This window comes from Echinops telfairi, unplaced genomic scaffold, assembly GCF_000313985.2.
Source record: "Echinops telfairi isolate 266 unplaced genomic scaffold, ASM31398v2 ScPeMD7_3533;HRSCAF=4204_1, whole genome shotgun sequence".
NCBI lineage: Eukaryota > Metazoa > Chordata > Mammalia > Afrosoricida > Tenrecidae > Echinops > Echinops telfairi.
Genome location: NW_022107432.1, coordinates 5,013,749 through 5,036,337, shown reverse-complemented (window position 1 = coordinate 5,036,337; position 22,589 = coordinate 5,013,749). Strand labels below are relative to the sequence as shown.

The window sequence follows — 22,589 nt, the reverse complement described above, 5'->3', positions numbered from 1 at the left end:
TATACCAGTGGCAGTTAACTCAGTTGATCTCTGCCTCTTGAGATGATTTCTTTATTCCATTTATTTTTTGTTGTTATTTTCCCACCTTTCTGGCATGTTCTTTCAGTTTCTTTTGGTAGTCTTCATTTGCCTGACCTCTAAACACTGAGGGTCCCAGGCTCAGATCTTAGATTAAAAAAATATAGAATGTAGAACACAGTAAAACATACACCAGCCAGTCCACCATTTTCTACGTGTACAATTCAGTAACGTTAATTACATTCTTCAAATTGTGCTATACTATTACCCTCCTTTTCTGCATTGTTCCTTGCTATTGGTCAAACTATTGTTTGGTTTAAGCAGATGTCTGTGAATATTTTGGTTTAAGATTTAGGTCCATGAAGCTCATCCAGCAGCCTCTGTTGGAGAATCTATGAGAATTTGAAATTTTATTTTCCATGTTTCCCCTTTTGATCAGGATTCTTCTGTAGAGACTGTGATTAAAATTTCAGCACTCGTAACTGGGCACCATCCAGCCCTGGCAATGGAAGCCATTGTTTATGGAGGCCGTTAGCCACACATTCATTTTCTCCTCCTATGCCTGACTCTCCTTCCTCTGTTGTTCCATGTGAAATCTTGGGAGATCATTATTTGTAATCACTTTTGTGGTTATATCATCCAGTCTCATGACTTAAAAAAAATCATAAAATTCAACTCACAAATACATTTATCGGTTGTACCAATTACTTTCCTGAATTCTGGACTCCTTTGTTCACTTGCTTTAGGTGTACATTAGACTTAAACTTCACATCCTAAACTGAACTCTAGATATTTACCCTCCTACTACTGCTACCATTCAAGTATCTGTTCTTCCTGCAGTTTCCCCATTTTTATAAATGACAATATCTTCCTTTGAGTTGCTTGGCAGACAGCTTGAAGTCATCCTTTACCTTCTCCCTTTTGGTCACATTCTATATTCTTACTGTCAGCAAATCATGGTGGATTACTTTTAGAATAGATCCAGAATCTGACTACATCTCATTGCCTTCACTCATGTAGTAGTTTAAGCCACTAGCATCTCTTAGCTGAATCATTGCTGTAATCATAACTAACCTTCCCACCTCTGCTGCTTGGAGTTTCTTTGAAGTCTTATCACACGACCCTTGTGCTTACAGTATTTCCTTCTCATTCAGAGAAAAAATGCTTCTGACCAAAAGGACACTAGTTAATTTTCCCTGGCACCTCTCTGATCTTATCTGTTACCCTCCCCTCCTTCCCTTACTCTACTCTAGCCCCCAATACTCAACCCATTCCTGTATTTGTTTTTTTGTCACTTCAGCAATGCCATCCTCAGACTGCTGCTGGCTACACAGTGCTTTTCTGGATTGTAGCAAAAGATACCATTTTCTTTATGTGACTGAGTCCTTGCACCCAAATACATAACTTGGAGAGCAGGTCAGGACCTGAATTTCAATTCCTACTTTTCCCTTTGGCCAAAAAGCTTGGCTTTCTCTGATAATTCTGTTTAAAAATAATATGCTTATACAAATATAGAAAGTTATATTTTATTTAAATAATGTATGTATAAGTATGTTCTAGATAAAATTATATATATATACACACACACATACACATGCACACTCTTTGCTCCTCCTCACATCATTTCCATGTATACTCGTATTACTGTGTATGTTCGAGTATTAGCCGACCCAAATATCAGCCAAGGCACCTAAGTTTACCACAAAAACTGCATAAAATATGTGCTGAAAAACTCGGCTTTTACACGAGTATATACAGTAGTCTTTGATTAATACAATTGCTCATCATCTAACATACATACTATTTAGTAAATAAATAATCCTTTACAAGATTTCATTTAATTATACTTTTAGAATTGCTTGCTAATGTTGGTTGATTAGTGGTTACAAAAACCCAATGATAGTATAATACCCTGTATGTTTCTAAGTCTCCTAATTCTCTCCAGTTGCCTCGACAGTCCACTAAATTAAATATGTAGTCATTGCTTTTTTGATTGATATGATATTTCGATTATATAGCTGTATTAAACATTTTTGTTAGCATTTAGGAAGAGAGAGATTACCTTATGTCTTTTTTTGTGCTGCCACTCAGAAGTCTTAGCTACGGTTAGCATTCAGTCTCTTAGTAGGATCCCATAGGTTTTTCAAGATACTGAATTATTTTGTATACATTTATAATCAATATTGGGAAATGACTGATTATGACGTTAACAAAAAGAGTGATATTTGAGGTCTAACCAAGAAATACTATAGCTAATCTTTTTTCCAACTCACCTGTAAGATAGAGGATTATAAAGTTGAATTGATTGGGAGCTTGGTGTAGTGGCAGTATCATCCCATACTGTTAGGAATAGACCTAGATTTTCAAGGCAGCTGTTTATTGCTTCAAAATGGGTTTAAATTTTTTTCTGTACCACTTTAAAATATTTAACATTCCCTCAGGATTTTCAAAAATTAATTTTTTTTGTTTTGTTTATTGTTTCCCCCCACCCTCCCCCCAGTTGTTGGTCTTGACGATATTATGGATGAAGGAGTTGTTAAAGAAAGTGGCAATGATACCATTGATGAAGAAGAACTGATTTTACCTAACAGGAATTTGAGGGACAAAGTAGAAGAAAATTCAGTAAGATCACCAAGAAAATCACCTCGTTTTATGGCACAAGGTAATCCCTCTGAAGAGGTCCAGGTAGAAAATCAGGTGTAGGGACAGATGTGTTAGGTTTTAAGTTTTCTGAGCAGAAGATATATTTAATATTTGCTAGGCTGGGCATTATTGATAGTGATTCATTTGAGAAATTATGGCAATACCTTACTGTGATAAATATTTTAATTCATATAATTTAAACATTGGACTAGTTCTATAAGATTTGTTAGAGTAAATAAATTTCCAGTACCTACTGCCATTGTTCCTTCTTGAGAAAGCCATGATTAAATCTTTCAACTCTTTTTTTTTAAATACTTAACTCCATAACTTTAAGTACTATCCATATATTGTTTTTGTTATTCTGACTTAGGCATTTATCTGTGACTTCCCATACTGGATGATGAGAATTTAGCATTCTTCTTTCATCATCCGCCTATAAAATTATATTTTCTTGGCTCCTAATAGATAATCTTATTAGTAGTAGTTTAGATTTTGACTATATGTGCTGCTTTTATTTTCCATTTGCTTAGCTTTCTAAGTACATAGTAGTAATTACCCTTAAATGCCTTTGCCGGTTGTCTCAGTTTTCTATTACACTGTTCGTGCATTTCAGGTATTCTGTCCGCTTCGTTTTACTGAAGAAGCCTTAGGGCCTTCTGATTGTTTCAGTGTGGGTTGAGGTAGCCTAGTAAGCCTGGTACATAAATGTTTGCTTGAGAGCTCCTCTACCATTCTTCTGAGGAATTTAGACTATGGTGTTCGTTTGTGTTTTGCAGTATTTTTGATTTGTATTTTCTTTGACATGCCTCATTTAGTAACTTCCTGAGAAACATTGACACTTGCCTGAAAATATACTTAATCAAATTTGAAGGTGGTAGTCTAGTACGTTCTTCTAACTGGTGTCGTTCCTTTTTTTTCCCCACCCTGTAAGTTTGTTGTGTTTTCTTCAGTGTGATAGTTCATGATAATGTGTCTTACATTGGGGCATATTTTGCGAGTTAGGCTGGTATGTTCTAGGCCCTTTTAGTGTGAAAACGTTTATTGCTTTTTTCTGGTAAGCTTTTCTTGGATTATTTCTTTGCTGGGACTTCATTTTTCAGAGAAAATGAACTGTCTTTCCCATTTTCTATATTTGCCCATTTTGCATCTTTTTACTGTAGCTGCAGAAAATGTTTCGTTTTATTCTCTAATCTTCCTAACAGGCCTTACATTTCTACTTTATAGGTGTTTTCTATTGAGAATGGTTCCGTTTTTTGTAACTTCTTGTACTCCCTTGGTAGATGCAATATCCTCTTTCTTAAAATGCTTATGGTGCATACTTCATCTTTGTTTTTTATGAGGCCACACACTTGAATTGCTCCTGGTTCCATAGTCCATGTTAAAAACTTGCCCCAAATGCCCGATTCTTTGTTAGCTCATGTTTAAAGGTAGGGACTATAAGTATTACAAATCTCTAAGATTTGGGCTATGTCAGGTGTTCACAATATGGTAACCTGACTGTACTGTCTTTTGGGAGGAACCTCTTTATCTCTAATACTATATTCCCTTAGGCTCATTAGGATGCCATTAAATGAACGATAAGTTACTTATTCTGGGATTCATTGAGGAAATCTGTCTGGGGACATGTCAGCTAACAGTACACAATTTCACTATACTTCACTGCTGTTTTCTACTGTGCTTGCTGTTCCAAACTTGCCCGGGAACCTTGTCTTAGTCTTTCTAGAGAGTAAGCATTTAGTCTTAGGCTAATGTTAGAGAAGGAAGGTGTTTAAGAAGTGAAAGGACCTGAGGATTTAACTACTCCTTGATTAACTTTAAAACTACCTTCATTTTCACCATCTATTTTCATTCTTGCTTTTGTGGCCACCAGCTTTTAAGTCTTTTGAGAAGTTTCTTGTGGTGTTCATGATGTTGGTGCGCTTACCTTACACTGCTTAATTAGTGTTTGTGTCAGTTGATTCTCTTAGATCAATTACTTCTTAATGACTCTTGTTTGACTTCCAAAATTTATCACTGCTTTCTTCTCTCCCTTGTTCTTTTTGGGAAAAAAAAATTTCTATTTCTTTCCTGTAGCTCTAGTAGAGATTTTAGGACTGAAAAACATAGATGCATTTGGTATCTACTTTTAACTTTGCCAAATGAATACAGTGATAATATTGATAAATTTGAACCCATACAAATCAGAAGTCAAATAATGCAGAAATAGTCAAATGATAAAAAGTGACTTTACCTTTTCTTTAATACGTTAATTACTATTGGAAAAAAACTAAGATTTTTGTTAGTTTTGCAATCAGGTAGGAAGTGTTAAAAATCCTTCAGTTATTTTATTTCAGGGTAAAGTAAAACTGGGAATTATATGCTTTATTAAGAGCTTCAAAGGTCCTGTAATATTGATAATCCTCATTTAAATTTTATATACTATTATCTGAGTAAGTGATAAACAATTCAAAATTCACTAAATTTAAAAAGTTGGTGATTTCTTACCTAACGACCAGAGGCTTAACTAATTTCTGGAGGAATTAGAATGCATCCTTAAGATTAGATTGGCCTTATAATTTACTGTCCAAACTCAGACACTTCTGAGAGTAAAATGATGCTGTTATTAATTAGGGTTTCAAGCATTTTGTGGGACTATTCCGGGCACATGAGGCTGTATGGTGCCTTCCCAAGATAATAAACGGCAAATGAGGGAAATGTCCTTAATTTGTGACATATAAGAGGGTTTTTCATGGATAGGTAGGGACTTTAATTACAAAAAAATTATAATCTCACATAATAGAAGTGAGTCAGAGAGGTTAGATGTGGCTAGCTGTGGAATTACTTCATATTTATTATTTTGGTGTTACAGACATTTTCTATCTTACGACTTAATTTAGGTCTTATTTATTCCAATTCCTTTTGACTCTTTGCTTTTCCTCCTCCTAGAGTATCAGGGGGCTTTATGAAGTTTGTGGGAAAAAATTTCTTTACTTTTAATGGCCTTTTTCCCTCGAACCTTTTGAAGCCCTCTCAGATCTGTATCAGGATGGGGAATGGAGGAAAGCCAACATTTAATACTCTTTGTTAAGGAGTATTGTTACTGGTAGAAAGTATATTTAAATTATTTCTGTACCTATTTTATGATCATGTTCTTAAATTAAAGCTCTGTAGTTTGGGTGATTTGTATGTGGTAGTCTAGTGTATACTCAATTTTTATTCTTTCAGCTTGAATGATAAAATGGTGACATAAGGTAATTAAGAGTTCTTTCAAAGCTGCACCTCTGAATTTATGCAGGTTCTGTGTAAGATTTGGTACTGCAGTTTAGATTAAATGCCACCTGACCTTGTTTGGCTTTACATATTTAACAATATTTAATGACTAAAACTGTAACAGTCTTACTTAAGATTGGCATCAATTATAACGGAAACTAATTTTACTTATTTTTTGGCAGCCTTTTATTAAAGGGAGATTTTAATGAAAAATTATTTTGTTAGTAAGATATATCAGTTTAGGTTTTAGAGAATTTCTCCCCCTTCCCTTGACACCAAAGAACGTAGATATAGATTTATAACATATACATATCAATCAGCACCATGAGTGATTCAGTACATTCAATAAATTTTCATTGAAATGAGAAAAACCTATATTATAATAGTTCAGAATAAGGAAATGATATGCTCTGGTTTGTATTGAAGTAAAAACACTTGACAAAATAGCTAAGTTATTTTTATTTTTTTTCCCTTGTGATAGAACAAGTAAGAAGTTTGCGACAAAGCACTATTGCCAAGCGTTCAAATGCAGCACCTTTAAGTAGCACAAAAAAAGCATCTGGGAAGACTCTATCTTCCCCTAAAGCAGGGGTAAGACAACCAGAAAGGTGTCAGATCAAAGAAGAAGTTTGCGCATCACCGAACATCGAGTGTCACAAAGAGAGAAGGAGCAGCCGGCATATTGGGCAAATGGAAGTGGTACCAGCAGTATCGGTGTCTTCAGGTCATTCTTCAGTGTCACCTTGTCTTGAATTGAAGGATGAAGCTGGGCTAGATTCTCTGAATAAATGCAATAATCAGGGAGAAGCAAATGTGCCATCTCATGAATTAAATTGTTCGCTTCTTTCAGAGACTTGCGTCAGTATTGAAGAAAGGAAAAATGAAGCTCCGATGGAATATAAAATCAAGCTTGTTAGGAGCCCGTTGTTTAAGTTTTCAGATAAAGAAGAGCATGAAGAGAAGGATTCCGTTTCAGATAGAATGCACGACATTGTCGAAGAGATGAGAACAGAGGGTAAACTGGAACAGGAATCAAAGGGGACAGTAAAATCTCATGGAGGTGATCAAATTGTTGAGGAACCTGGATCCTTTGGTGATACTGCTTATACAAATCCAAATAAAGCAAAAAAGAGCCTTGAAGGTTTGTCTGCTTCTGTTGGTGAGGCAACTGAATGTAATTTGGAATTAAAGAACACCATAGAAACCGATGATAACCAGTCACAGAGTGCTGAATTGAATAAATCAGACTTAGAAATGGTTGATACTACTGCTTTTGAACCAGAAAGTAATATTTTAGAAAATGCTTTATGTGATGCTCCTGACCAAAATTTACAACTGCATGCTGAAAGTATTAAAATGGAGCCCCATGAAATAACAGACCTTCAGGATGATAGAAACGGCCAATCAAGCAGTGTTTCTTATGTAGAGTCAAAAAACATGAAATCCAAACATATGAAATCCGCAATTCATTCTAAGCAAAACATGACCACAGATACTCCGAAGAAAATAGTTGCAACAAAGCTTGAAATAATGCATAACAAAAACAAAATTAACGTTAACAGTGTGAAACGAAATGCTGATGAACCAGAATCCCAGCAAAATTTTCATAGGCCAGCCAAAGTGAGAAAAAAACAAGATAATAAAGATTTAAAGATTCAGAGTAGCAGTTCTGGGGCTAGATCTGTCAAAAATCAATCTCATTTGGTATTTAAAAAAGTACCTCAGGATCAACACTCAGTACTGATGTCTAAACCCATAGCTCAGTCTTTGAGTGATAAGCCTCATGGTCATCCCACTTACACTAAAGAACCTCATCATCCAGCACAAACTGGGCATTTATCACATTCCAGCCAGAAGCCCCAACAGCAGGTCCCAGCAATGAAAAGCAATAGTCATGTGAAGGAAGGGCATGAATATGCAGGGGCAGAACATTTCAAGGAGGAAGATAAGCTGAAACAAAAAAAACCCGAGAAACATCTACAACCCCGCCAAAGAAGAAGCAGCAAAAGTTTTTCTTTGGATGAACCACCTTTGTTCATTCCAGATAATATAGCTACTGTAAAAAGAGAAGGCTCAGAGCATAGCTCCTCATTTGAAAGCAAATATATATGGACTCCCAGCAAGCAGTGTGGGTTTTGCAAAAAACCACATGGCAACAGGTGTGTGTGTGTGTGGGAGAGATATGTGTACATTTAAGCGATTGGTTTTTGGGGTGAGGGGGGGTATGTGGTCAATGTGAGAACTGTTTTACAAATAAAAATAATTTATTTACCATACAAAGGCTTTTGAATAAACAGACCTCCCTTTCATCAATCCTGGATATAGGCTAGAAAGATGGAGCTACTGAATTTACAAACATAGCATTGTAGAACATTTTACAAACTATAGTTTTGACCATCAGCTGGCACATATGGAATGTCATTGTAACCAGTTACACAGTAATTTAGTCATCGCATCTGAAAAACCAAACTTTTTGCTACACGAAACGTGGTGGTCTAAGTTCTATTTTTTTTTTTTTGGGAAGGGACTTGAATAATAGTGAAGGTTGTATTGGAAATTTTATTTTTATTTCAAGGGTTTTTTTTTTAAGTGAAGCATATTTATTGTGGCTTGATGCCACCACTTCATATCAAAGTGGACTTTGGAATTTGATAGCTGAGTCAGTTGTCAGATAAATGAAATTTGTATGTAACATGACAGAGGGAGAATATGTGTTTCTCTCTGAATACTTATTTCAAGGATTTCTTGTGAATTCTAATCTTTATAAAGTTTTAATTGCCCTTAGTCATTTGTCTGTAGGGTTCAGTGTTCTATAATTTATGACATTTTCCTTCACCTCTTCTTCCCCATTGTATTTTTTTGTTTTCGTTTATTTGCATGCTCTTTAAAGACAGAAGAAGTGGAGATTGCAGTTCAAGATTATCCTGTTCATGTGTTCAGATTGCTGTTGGAGCTCCCATCGACACTGATATGATAAATGAACTTGTATATTTTAATACCATTCTTACATCAACGTTAGAGTGATTACATGGAAATAAAACTCTTTAGGGAGTTCTTTTAGTAAAGTCTGCGGAACCTTTTGATGACGCTGTGTTGTTGGCTTGGTAGAATGGATGGGAAATACTGGGACTGTTCTATTACAAAAAAACTAAATTTCATGTCAAATTTTTCTTTGTGATTCAACCCAATGGTTCATTTTTAGTGTTAGAGGTTCCAGGCTATATTCCAAACTTTATAAAATTTGACTTTTTGGAATATAAGATGAGGCTTTCTGCTGCTTTAAAGATTTACAGTACTGCAAACCTCAGGGACAGTTTTACTCTGTCATGTAAGGTCTATATGAGTTGGAAGCGACTGAATAATAGTGAATATTTGAAAAGTAACATTTGCTTTTCAGTATTCTTTTAAGACAGCCCTGGTGGTATAGTGGGTGACACATTGGTTGGCCTCTTAATCACATAACACTGTCAGCCACTCCACGGGTGAAAGATGAGGCAAAGAGGTACAGTCTCATATTCTGTCCGTAAGTCAAAATTGACTCCGTGGCAGTGAGTTTGAGTTTATAGTTTTCTTTGCCAGAGTTTTCTAAAAAACACATTTAGTCAGAGAAGTCAGAGCCTTAAATGTGAATGAACTCTTAAGCTGGCATAGATTTGAAAATCATGTTCATATAGGTTACACTGTAGCACTTTGTAGATAAACATGCCAGAGACCTTGAGTGTGGAAAAAGTATCTTTTCCATTACCTTTTTGAAGTACCCTCATCATCTGATCACCAGCTTTATCAGGATTTTGCCCATCCATAGTCAGACGAGATAACCACTGCCACTGACTGGCCCACCCATCTCAGTGCCTCCTAGGGGATCTCTGATGAAATTTTAACTTTTTTTTTTTTTGTGCTCGTCTGGAAAATGACTTAGAATGTTAATTGACCTGGGTTCAAAAATAATGCATTGGTCAGGTTTGGAAGCAACATTTAACATTACGTAACTTCTGTGAATAAAGAAGCCTAAATAACTGATTGCCTTTTTTTCTTTACACATTACCTATCCATCACTATCTCTTTGATAACATTTTTCTTATACATTGCATTTACTTTTAAGATGTACTTAATATGTAGCATGGGTTTTTTTTCTATTTTATGCCATGTAAATTTACAATATAAATGTATAGGAAGAGGATTATGTGGAATTAATTTCCATTCCTTGATCTCATGCACTAGCCACATTAAAGCTATTTGGTAGTCAAGACACATTCCTAACTTTGGGACAGCTTTTCTTCTGAAAAGCTACTTTAAACATGTTAACATTTTGCATGTAGTTCAGTTGAGGTTAACTTCCTTGTATGTACTTCCAATCGAAAACTATTTTATAACAGGTTTATTCATACCATGGCCACATGTTATATTTGATGATAATCATTTAATAAAAGACAATAGGTATGACTTATAAATTATATGTCATACTCATGATTCTGTGTAATGGTTCTGATTTCAACTTTTTAAAACATCTAATACTTCTTTCTAAAAGAGGGGGTGATCTTTGAACTATAAAAAAAATAAACCAAAGGAAGAAGTCTTGGATTTTTTCTATCATTATTTACTTACCTTTCCAAAAGACTTTTTGTCTTTGGTTTTCAATAATTTGACTACTTTATAGAGGATTAGCATATTGGGATGAAACTAATAACAAACCTCCCTAATAAAATGGATTCATACTTTTATACTCAGTCCTTTTACTGAGAAGGGATTATTCTAGAAGGGTGTGTTTTCACAAGACTTAAAAAGTCTGTAGACAATTTTTCCTTGCAGATTTAGATTATTAGTAACACGAAAAATATGTGTGGAATAGAATTCTTTCATCTCAGAAAAATATGTACACGTTTACAATAACTTGGGTTTATACTGTCATTTAAAGGACACTACAATTGAAGGCAGATCTTGTAACAGCTATATTAGCCAACTACAAGGAAATTACTCAGAATAGTAATCATCGTTGCCTCCAGTTTACTTGGAAGGAATTTAAAGTTTTCGAAATATTTTTTGACTTGTACAAAGTTAAGATTAGTAATTAAAATGAGTTGCCCATAGTGGTCTTAGGTCAGTATTTATATTTTTTAGTATTTTGTGTATGAACATGTAACACCAAGAGAAGAAAGCACAAATGTGGAACTCTTCAGTTAACTGATTCATACTATTATAATTACTTCATAAAGAGTGGAACACACAACATAGATGCTCTCTTAAAAAAACATGCAGCTTATAGTTTTTCTTGGATTTCAAAGTTGTTTGCCCTATCTCTTACATGAAATCTAAATAAGGTGTATCTAGGTAGTACTAGAGGTCTACTTTTCAGTCTGAAGTTTGAGCCAGACATTTCAAAAATTTGGAATGAGGGGTGGTGATTAATTGATACATTTCACGCTAAAAACCATTCTTTGGCCAAATGAAAATTTAAAAAATTTCAGGATGTCTTATAATTTGACTGACCTGGGTTTCGAGCAAAAGCATTGCTATAGGTTTTTAAGCAATAAACTTCCTTTGAAGAAATAATGTATGCTGATGTTATATAGCATACCTTCAGTATTTCAGAGACATTAGTTCTCAAGAATTAGCAGTTCTTGTTGCTTTGCAATGTGAATTGCAAGCACTTTACAGCATGCATGATTAAAATATTTTATATACTGGCTGGAAGATCTATCACTGAGAAGTTAGGAACCCACCAAAAATCTCAAACCTAATTTTATTTTACAAAGATTCCAAGTGTGGGTCCAAAATGTGTAGTTTAGAGAGTTGTGGTTTTTTGTTTCTTAACTACTGGGGAGAGGTAAATTAATAAAGTTAAGAAATGCACTAGAGTAAAAGAGGAATTCCAGGTATGGTGAAGCCAAATGTACTCAATGCACTGCAGTGATTTAGTACAAAACAGGCAGACACAGAAATTACTGCTATTCAGGGATATGGTGCTGGTTATACTTTTAAGACCATGTAAGGATTAAATCCCAAGTGGCCTAATTTCTTACAGTTTGCTATTAAGAGAGATCTTTAGTACATTTCAGGAATTTGGGCCTAACACCTTCCTACCAGTCCATATGCAATGTCGATTATCAGTGATGTAGGCACCTTTATTAAGGAATACATATACCAACACTTTTGTATCAGTCTTTGGAATATACTTTGAGTTGCTATCCCTACAGAGGAATAGTGGAAATATTAGCATTTTAGTATTAGGCAAGATGTGCAATATTACTTAAACATTTTTAAGAGGGATTTTCAAAATGGCCATTTTATATTACTTAATTTGCCATTCAAAATCCCCGATTCTCTAAAAATATTTTGAAAGTGAAAAATCCTATGCCTTTGTATTGCTTTTGGTTAGTGAAGTTGACTCGAGCAAAATACAGTAAGGGGAATTCAGGTTTTCCTGACTGAGAATATTCAACCTGAGAATCTCTTTATACTAAGGATTATGCTGATCTAAATTTGGAAAAAAAGTATCTAAAACACATGGTCAATACTAAGACATTCACACTCAAAGGTACATAAAAGGGAGAATCAGTTGAATCTATTTTGAGCTTAGAGAATAATTGTAGTTTGAACTGTTCGGTGGACAGTTGGCTAGTTTTCTTAGTTATACTTTTTGCTGTTTTAAAGTCCTTTATTATGGTTTGTTGAATTCTCCATTTTTGTGTGTAATTTCACATTTGTGTGATACTATTGTTACTTACATGGATTGTGATCAAGTTATAAATCATCACAGACATCTCATGAAAAAATATTCATGCCTGGGTCGTCATTATTTTCATCGCTGTGGTTTTTTGTTTGACTTATTTATGATGTATTTTCTTAGACCAAGAGGGGAAATAATTCTAAATCTTAAAAGTTCCATTTGTACGGAGTAGTTTTTTTCATTGAAACCTTGTTCATTGAATTATGAAATGAATAAATTTGCAGAATATGTAGACTATCAGAAAATCAAGTATTGGGATTTTTTTTTTTTTTAGATTAGAAACAGTTGTCTTTTTAAAGGCTATATCAAATCTAATAATCTTTTTATACTCCCCCAGGTTTATGGTTGGCTGTGGGAGATGTGACGACTGGTTTCATGGTGATTGTGTTGGATTAAGCCTTTCCCAAGCACAACAAATGGGAGAGGAAGACAAGGAATATGTGTGTGTGAAATGTTGTGCTGAAGAAGATAAGAAGACTGAAGTCTTAGATCCAGATCTTTTGGAAAACCAAGCTAAAGTTGAAATTCATAGTGAAGATAAAACAATGGACGGTGAAAAGCTTGGGTTATCAAAGCACACCTCAGCACACGAGAAGAACAAGTATATAGATGATACAGTGAAGCATAAAGTCAAAATTTTAAAACGGGTAAGTTTATGAATGCCGCCGTTTGCCATTTAACAATAATATGAAATGACAGAATTTTGACATTTTATTTATGATGCTAAATAAAATTAGTATTTCCATAGAAATAAATGATGGTTTACTTTAAATTCTGTCAAAATTCCTTGGAGAAACAAGGTGATAACATATTCAGATTATTCAAGCATTATTTGGTTTGTGCTATTTTGTTTCTTGGATTTTCTGTGTGTGGATGTGTGTGTATGATCTTGTAGTCAGAGTCTAATTGAACTTGCTGATAGTTTCTTAAATTGTAGTGTAGGTGAAGGTTTATTGAGAAGATTTTCTATGCAGCAAGTTACATACATTTGATTGTAGTATAAGAGTCCCGGTGGCATAGTGATTACGAATTGGGTTACCAAACAGCAAGTTGGCAGTTTGAAACCACCAGCCAATCTTGGGGGAAAGATGAGTTGCAGTTACATAACGGCATGAAGCAGAGAACCAGTAGATGTCTGAGGGGCTGGCCCCAATCCCAACTACATGGACAGTCCTCCCTCCCCCCAGAAGAATTTACTTCAGAGGACAGCACTGAAGCTACAGCTTGGGGAGGGACATGTTTGATCAGAGCACACCAGAGCAAATGAAGGGAGAGGAAGAGAGAGTGGATCACATCATGGCCAACCAAGCCCTGAGGACGATATTCTCGCTCAGAGCTCAGAGCAGCCAGTGTACAGAGAGGACCATAGGACTGGCCCCACTAAGAGACGCGATGTCCCTCACTGGCCTATATAGCTCTACAGAGGACAACACTGGAGACAGTGTGGGAATTGTACCTGATCTGACCCAACAACGCTGAGGTGAAACACTAAGGGTGTGCAACCGAACAGCAAGGGGAACAGAGCAACGAAGTCCCTGGGGAATACTAAATATAGATTTGGGGGCCAGGGTGTGGCACCCCATCAGACTAGACCAGAAAACACTCCTAAATGTCAAGAAACAGACTTTGAACTATTTATAGGCTTTTTTTGGGTTTTTGTTGTTGCTTTGCTTTCTTTTGTTGCTTTGTTTTGCTGCCTTGTTTTTGTGCATATTAATATCTCTGCAGGTCTATCTAGATAAGATAGGCTGGATAAACAATCCAGAGGAGAAAACAACAGGACCGATGATTTCAGGGGGACATGGAACAGGGGGAGGTGAAGGGAAAGGAAGTGGTGTTAACAAACTCGGGGACAAGGGAACAACAAGCAATCCAAAATCAGTGGCAAGGAGCGGGTAAGAGGCCTGGTGAGGCTTGATCAAGGGCAATGTGACCAAGAGGAATTGCTGAAACCCAACTGAAGACTGAGCAGGATAGTTGGACAAGAGGAAAGTAAAAGGAAATAGAGGAAGGAACTAGGAGGCAAAAGCATTTATAGAGGTCTAAATACAAGCATATAGATATGTAAATATATTTATGACAATGGCGAAATAGAGAAATAGATCTATGTACATATATTTATAGGTTTAGTATTATGGTCGCAGATGGACATTGGGCCTCCACTCACGTACTTCCTCAATGCAAGAACACTTTGTTCTATTAAACTGGCATTCCATGATGCTCACCTTCCCGACACAATTGCTGAAGACAAAAGCGGGTGCATAAGTAAACGTGGTAAAGAAATCTGATGGTGCCTGGCTATCAAAAGATGTAACATCTGGGATCTTAAAGGCTTGAAGGTAAACAAGCGGCCATCTAGCTCAGAAGCAATAAAGCTCACATGGAAGAAGCACACCAGCCTGTGTGATCATGAGGTGTTGAAGGGATCAGGTATCAGGTATCAGGCATCATAGAATAAAAAATCGTATCATTGAGAATGAGGGGCAGTGTGGAGTGGGGAGCCAAAGCCCATCTGTAAGCAACTGGACATCCCCTTTAAAGAAGGGTCACAGCAAGGAGAGGAACCAGTCAGGGTGCAGTGTAGCAACGATGAAACATACAACTTTCCTCTAATTCTTAAATGCTTCCTCACCCCCACTATCCCAATTCCACCTTACAAATCTGGCTAGACCAGAGGATGTATGTTAGTAAAGGTAGGAACTAGAAACAGACTCCAGGAGAGATGAACCCTTCAGGACCAATGGTAAGAGTGGCGATACCAGGAGAGTGGAGGGAAGCTGGGGTAGAAAGGGGGAACCGATCACAATGATCTACATATAACCCCCTCCCTGGGGGACAGGCAAGAGAAAAGTGGGTGAAGGGAGACGTTGGACAGTATAAGACATGAAAAAATAATAATTTATAAATTATCAAGGGTTCATGGGGAGTGGGGAGGGAAAAAAATGAGCTGATGCCAGAGGCTTAAGTGGAGAGCAAATGTTTTGAGAATGATGAGGGCAGTGAATGTACAAATGTGCTTTACACAATTGATGTATGTATGGATTGTGATAAGAGTTGTATGAGCCCCTAATAAAATGATGAAAAATAATAATTTATAAATTATCAAGGGTTCAAGAGGGTGGAGTGAACGGGGAAGTGGGGACAAGTGAGCCGATACCAAACGCTCAAGTAGAAAGCAAATGTTTTGAGAATGATGATAGCAACAAATGTACAAATGCTTGACACAATGGATGTATATCTGGATTGTGATAAGAGTTGTAAGAGCCGCTAATGATTGGAAAAAAGAAAAAGTTGCAGTCTCAGAAACCCATGAGTCAGAATTAACTTGATGGCAGTGAGTTTAGGGTTTTTTTTGGCTTCTATATAGCATTGGCTATCATCCCCGCGGTGTTTTTAGCTCTCTTCCCACTGCTTCCGTGGGTACTCTGTTCTATTCACCGTTCTTTTCTGGCCTTTCCTGCCTTCTGAATTTTGCTTTTGGGCAAATACTGCCCTCTGGTCTCCTGTGATTGATTGAGGAGCACATGCTTATGGGTTGTGTGGTGTAATGTAATTTATAGGTCTGAGAGCTGCTTCTTGAGTGTGGGCTCATTTCCAGGCTTCAAGGTGTCTAAAGGCCACAATCTTACTGTCAAACTTGTAAATCTGGTCATTTTATGGTTTTTAATTTTGTACATTTTTTTCTCCCTCCCTCTGTTTAGCGCTTTCTATTACGGTCTTGATCCGAGTAATTAGTAGTGGTAGCTGGGCACCATAGAGTTCTTCTGGCCTCAGGAAAGTGGAGGTTGTCATGAATCTCCAGGACTGATTATTTCCTTTAGTATTTGATTTTCTTTGCTCCAAATGAGCAGAGAACTGTAGTGGCATTTTAGAAACCCACAGGACAGTTGTACCCTGTCCTGTGGGGTCACCATGAGTCAGAATTAACTTGATGGCAGGGACCACTCACAAGCTCTTTAGAACCCACTCACCACAGTAGAATGTAGAACATTATTTTTGTGGGACTATGTTTGCTAATTGACCTAGATACCCTCTAAGACTATTTTCTAAATCCTCAAGTCTGTTTCTAATTCCCTAAGCACAAAGTCATTACCTGAAATCTTTGATTATATCTTAAGAAAGTTTTAGAACTTTGAGCCTTATATGAGCATTTGAGTTGTTTAAATTGTTTTGTTTTTGTGAATGCTGCTGCAATGAACATGGTATGTATATACTTGTGTGTATATACTTGTGTATATCATAGCTCTTATATCTTTAGGGCCTATACCTATTAGAGGGAGTGGTAGATGGGTAAATTTTCCAAAAAAATTTTAGTCTGCTAATCTCTACCAATTTTTAATCCAGTTTGCATGATTATTTTCAAGTAGGAGGGTTATTTACTTTGTGTAAAGAATAGTAATATTAATTCTTTTGAGCTATGTTCCAGTATTTGCTTTGTGCCTTCATCTCATAATTTTTTTCTTAAAATGTGAACTCTTAAAATTGTCTGTATTCTCTGGCTTTATATTTTTAAGTACTTTTAAAAAATGTCTTTGAAATAGACATGTCAAGATATTTAGATTCTAAAATGACCACTGGAGGCACTGTGGGGTAAGCACTGAACTGCCGGCCACAAGTGGCTCTGCAGGAGAAGGATGAGGCTATCTCCTCCCGTAAAGATGTATAGGCCACATGCAGCCCGCCGAGGACATTTATCTGGCCCGCCAGGTGTTTTTTTTGCCCCGTTTTTTTTTTTTTTTTTTACTTCAAAATAAGATATGTGCAGTGTGCATAGGAATTTGTTCATAGTTTGTTTTAAACTATAGTCCGGCCCTCCAACGGGTCTGAGGGACAGTGAACTGGCCCTGTTTAAAAAGTTTGAGAACCCCCGCTATAGAGTTGTTATCCATTGGAATTGACTAGGTGGTAGTGAAATTTTTCAATAAGAGAAGTATAAAGAATAAACATTTCATGGGATTGTATTTTTGTCTGCTGCTTATTCATGAATTTTATAATCACTGCTTTGCTTTTCTTATATGGTCACATTGATTATAAAAGTTAATACTGGGAAGGAAACAAGGTAGTAACAAATATATGTTGACATACTAGTCTTATAATCTAAAGACAAAGAACATGAATTTTAAAATTGGAAGGAGCCTTCGATATAATTTGGTCTAACCATTTCTGATTTGTTAATACTCTACATACTATTTCTAGTAATTGATGATGACCCAGACTGTATTTGAAGACAATGGATGCATCTTAATTTTCTAGCAGTTATAGTTGTTAGAAAGTTCTTAAGTTTGAGCAGCTATTTTCACACCCGGAAACTTTTTCTTGCTAAAGTCTTGCAAATAAATAAGTAGGGTAGTAATTCCATTTGAAGGGCATTAGTTTGTTTTCCTCATAATTTGCTTGTTTTTTATAACCAGATTTTCCCCAGACACTTTACAGAAAAATCTTATGGGCTAAGGTCCAGTTTGCAAAATCCTTGGCCTTCCAACATTTTCTGTCTTGGCAACGAGTTTTTGAGAATCAGATTCTGCCCTTCTAGTGCTTGATATTGCTGTATCTGTTGTTTTGGCTAATTTTAAATTAATTGATGATAAGGACCCGAGAGTCCCTTTAAGAAAGCTTTTAGCATACCTCATTCATCATTAATGTATTTATCATTAGTCATCACTTACATATAATTTCTTGACCATTTAGACTAACATTTTATTGTCATTAGGGAGCGTGGCGGCATAGTGGGTACGAATTGGGCTGCTAACCACTGTATACCATCAGTTTGAAACCACCAGCTGTTCTGACGGAGATGAGACTCTTTACTCCTGTGAAGATTTATGTAGAACCCACTATGTATGTAGAACCCACAGGAGCAGTTTTACTCTGCCCGATAGGGTCATTCTGAGTCATAATCTACTCTGTGGCACCAAGTGTATTGTCATTCAACTCAGTTGTCTTCATCTTGCCAAAAAAGATACTAGAAAAATATTAGCACTGTTAGTGTTTTGAGAAGTGCCGCTATCTACCAGTTTATCTACCTAATAACAGAAAAGAAAATGAGACTAGTCTTTCTTTGAATTAAATGCCACATGTTTTTGATAATGAACTGTTGAAAATCTTATTGGCATTTGTCTAGTTGTAGTTTTTGAAACTTGCTTTTCAAAAGTCATTTTTTATCCCTTAATTTTATGTTGAACCATTTCTTGGCATCTTTATCTGTGTCAAGTATGGTCCTGCAGAAAATAAGGTGCCTGCTTAACAAATGAGTTTTGAATATAAGGGTAAATCTTTCTGCTGGTAATCAAGAGTTATTTTCACCCATCCTTTAAAAAGTCTTTAAACAATTGCTAGACTAAAGAAAATGTTTGGTGTCTTAATAGGTTTTAATATTGTTTAATATTTTACATCCATAATTCATGAAACTTGGTTTATATTTCAAAGATAGCTTAATGATTTTTATTCTAATGAATGACGTACTATTTTTCAGGAATGTGGTGAAAGCAAAAGCTCATCAGAATGTAGAGATAGTGAAATTAAAAAATGGCAGCTAGCCCCTGTTCGAAAGACGGGACAACCAGTTTTATCTCGGAAATCCTCAGAAGAAAAAAGTGAAAAAGTAGCAAAAGAATCTACTACTGTTATTTGCACAGGAGAAAAAACTTCGAAACCAGGTAGTTGAGACTAAAATAAATGATCATATAACTAATCTATTTAGATTTTATGTCATACACTTTCTATTAGTACATTTCAGAACTGAAAAAAATGTTGTTTTTTTTTAATGGCAATAATAATTATTTAGGTGTTTGACCTTACTCGAGATTAAAAACTATTGCTTTAAATTCTGAAAACTCACTGGTGAAATTTCAGAAAGCAGAGAAATGATGAACTGAGTCATCTGTTGAACACAGATTGGTAAATCTGTGGCAGCAAATGGAGTGGGTTGACTCGAGTCGTTTTGACCATCAGTGGGAAAACACGGTAATTTGATTGTCTTAGAAAAGAAGAGAAGAGGAGGAACTTCAGGTACTGATGTCCGATAAAACTCTTAAAGGAGTTTTGGTGTTTAGGGGAAGAGAAAGACTGGTAAATACAGAGTCAAGGAATTAAAAAATAATTTTAAGGAGATGCTATAACTTATAAAACTGATTGGAATTATTCAGTTGAGATGGAGAACTTCATAAGGCAGGAGAGAAATGATAGTTGAAGAGCAAATGTACCCTGAAAACAGCAGTGGAATTAGACGCACTCGGTATGGTCATTTGGGGTCAACAGGGACGGCTTACCCGTTGTAAGAGGAGGGTCTTTAAAAAACTCGTGGAAATAGAATTGAAAATAGAAGTTTTCCACAAACTTTTTGAAATCCCAGTGTATGTAGTAGAAGGAAAGACAGGTAAAATTTAGTAGATTTGATGTTGAGTAGGTGTAATAGCTTACAATTTCAATTTTCTCAATGTAATATGAGGTGAGAAAATCAAATGAGGTTAAAGTTGGAGAAGGAGGTATTTTTGGCTTAAGAGCAGAGAAAGTGTGGAATAGGTTTCTTGGGAAATAGGAAGACAAATTTACTATGGAATATAACAAGATTGGGATAGCAGATGAGATTCCTGTTGAGTGCTGTGGTTATAAAGTGAAATATACCAGCAACTGTCTTTTCTAGTAAATTTGAGCTGTTTGTAGGCTATTTGTGTGAAGAATGAAAACTGGTTTTACCAACACAAATGTTTAAAGTAGATGCACTTAAAGGTGTTAAACTATACACGGAAATGGTGATAGTCTTAAACTATCCAATTTAAGTTGGATATTTGGGTAAATGAGGACATAAAGATAAGTAAACATTGGGGGATGAGAGAATTCTAGAAAAATGAGATAGTATGATACTTAAAAGTGAGAGTAGTTGCATGCTTGATAATGAGATTTTCAAGATGCTTATGAATTTTAACAATTGAGAAGTTTAAAAATCAACAGAACGGGTTAGCACTGAACCTAATAATCACATCAAGCACAAGTAGACTATAAAAGACTCATACATTTTGGTGTATTAGTAAATCCTTAAATTAATCTGCCCAACTAAGGTTAAGAAGAAATTTCTAAATAACTTTTAAAAAGTTAATAAATACACATAAATGAAGACTAGCCTCTTGAACACTATGAATGCTGTTATCTAAAACGAGAAAAGGGTACCCTATATACTCGAGTATAAGCTGACCCGAATATTAGCTGAGCCACTTAATTTTACCACAAAAACTGCATTTAAAGTGTGCTGGAAAACTCAGCTTATACACGAGTATATACTGTACACCCATAGCTTCAAGGCCATTAGTTAGTCATGATTTTTTGTCAGTATATATTATAATTAAAATTTCAGTGTCAAGGAAATGTTAATATGGAAATAGTTCCTATTTTATTTCTTGTGATTTTCAGACAATTTTGATTATAACTTTGCAGTTTAGTGAAAAATTACTTGTAATAAACAATTTCATAAGCTTGACATTTCTTTAAAATAGGTGCTCATGAGAAGTCAGAGATAAAAAAGAAGAAGGTTGATAAAGGGGGCGTGCCTAATGTGCATCCAGCTACTGGTCCTGCTTCCAAACCTTCTGCAGATCAGATCAGACAAAGTGTAAGGCATTCCCTCAAAGACATCCTTATGAAAAGGTAACAGATTATTATTGTTTAAGATGGAAAAGTAATATGCTCTCCTAGTGTTTGAAAAATAATTGAATTGTTTTAATTTTAAGACTTACAGACTCAAATTTGAAGGTACCAGAGGAAAAGGCTGCAAAAGTTGCCACAAAAATTGAAAAAGAACTTTTCTCTTTTTTTCGGGACACAGATGCTAAATATAAGAACAAATATAGAAGTTTGATGTTCAATCTGAAAGATCCCAAAAACAACGTAAGTTGGTTTTTTTTGGGGTCATACCTATGGATATTTATACTTCAAAATGTTTAGAATATGAAATGATCTAACAATGCAATATAGTTGATCTGCAATTTATTTCTTGTGGTGAAAATGTAGAAATAAATTGTGAATGTAGAACATTGGTGCAATATGAGGTAATTTTTGGAGTACATGGACAGTTAATTAAAAAACATTGTCTGATTGTCTGGAGAGATCCAGCCCCTAAGAGAACAAGCGACCTGCTTGGTAAAGGTAGAGGGTCAGTGGGAAAGAGGAGGCCCTCACTGAGTTTGATGGACACAGGCTGCAACAGTGAGCTTAAACTAACAATTGTGGGGATGGCAGCAGGATCAGGCAGTGTTTTGTTCTTTGGTGCATGGATTTGCTGCTCTCAAGGGAGTCAACAGTTCTTAGAAACAGCAGTTTAAGCAAAATGCATATTGTACAGTACCTGCCATTATGGCCCAGGAGGTCTAGGTACTTCATGATTAAATAATTTGGGAACTTTTCTTCAATAAACAAAGAATTTAGGTTTCTTTCTTTCTTTTTTATTAAATACTTTTATTGGGGGCTCTCACATCTCAACACAACCCATACATTCACCCAGTATGTCAGCACATTTGCTGCTATCATCATTTTGAAAGCATTCTCTTCCCACTTGAGCCCCTGATATCAGTTCGCCATTTCTGCCCCCATCCTCCCTCACGAACCCTTGATAAGTTATAGATTATTATTTTCATATCTTACAACGTCATCTGTTGCCCCTCACCCACTTCTCTGTTATTTGTCCCCCTGGGAGGAGGCTGTAGATTGATCCTTGTAATCGATTCTCCTCTTTCTCCCCCCACACTGCCCTATTATCCTGGTATCGTTACTCTCCTTATTGGCCCCAGGGGGTTTATCTGTCCTGGATTCCCTGTGTTGCGGGCTCTTATTTGTGCATGTTCTGGTCTAATCCGATTTGTAAGGTAGAATTGAGGTCATGATAATGGGGGGAAGGAAGCACCAAAGAGCTAGAGGAAAGTTGTGTGTTTCACTGGTGCTATACTACACCCCGACTGGCTCA

At 36.0% G+C, this 22,589-nt stretch overlaps 1 protein-coding gene across 6 annotated transcripts in view; it reads left to right on the top strand.

Annotated features, from left to right (window-relative positions):
- PHF3 (PHD finger protein 3) overlaps positions 1 to 22,589 on the top strand; it is an 80,668-nt gene that overhangs the window by 41,895 nt on the left and 16,184 nt on the right. For 2 of the 6 annotated variants that reach the window (XM_004696327.4, XM_045294791.1), the window contains exons 2-7: positions 2,519 to 2,680; positions 6,392 to 8,069; positions 12,975 to 13,284; positions 19,110 to 19,293; positions 21,127 to 21,277; positions 21,361 to 21,517. In XM_004696327.4, coding sequence (XP_004696384.2) covers positions 2,519 to 2,680; positions 6,392 to 8,069; positions 12,975 to 13,284; positions 19,110 to 19,293; positions 21,127 to 21,277; positions 21,361 to 21,517 — 2,642 coding nt within the window. Of the gene's footprint in view, positions 1 to 2,518; positions 2,681 to 6,391; positions 8,070 to 8,800; positions 9,396 to 12,974; positions 13,285 to 19,109; positions 19,294 to 21,126; positions 21,278 to 21,360; positions 21,518 to 22,589 lie in introns of those variants that run through there. The other 4 variants (XM_045294790.1, XM_030886910.2, XM_045294792.1 and 1 more) reach the window with 4 other exon arrangements.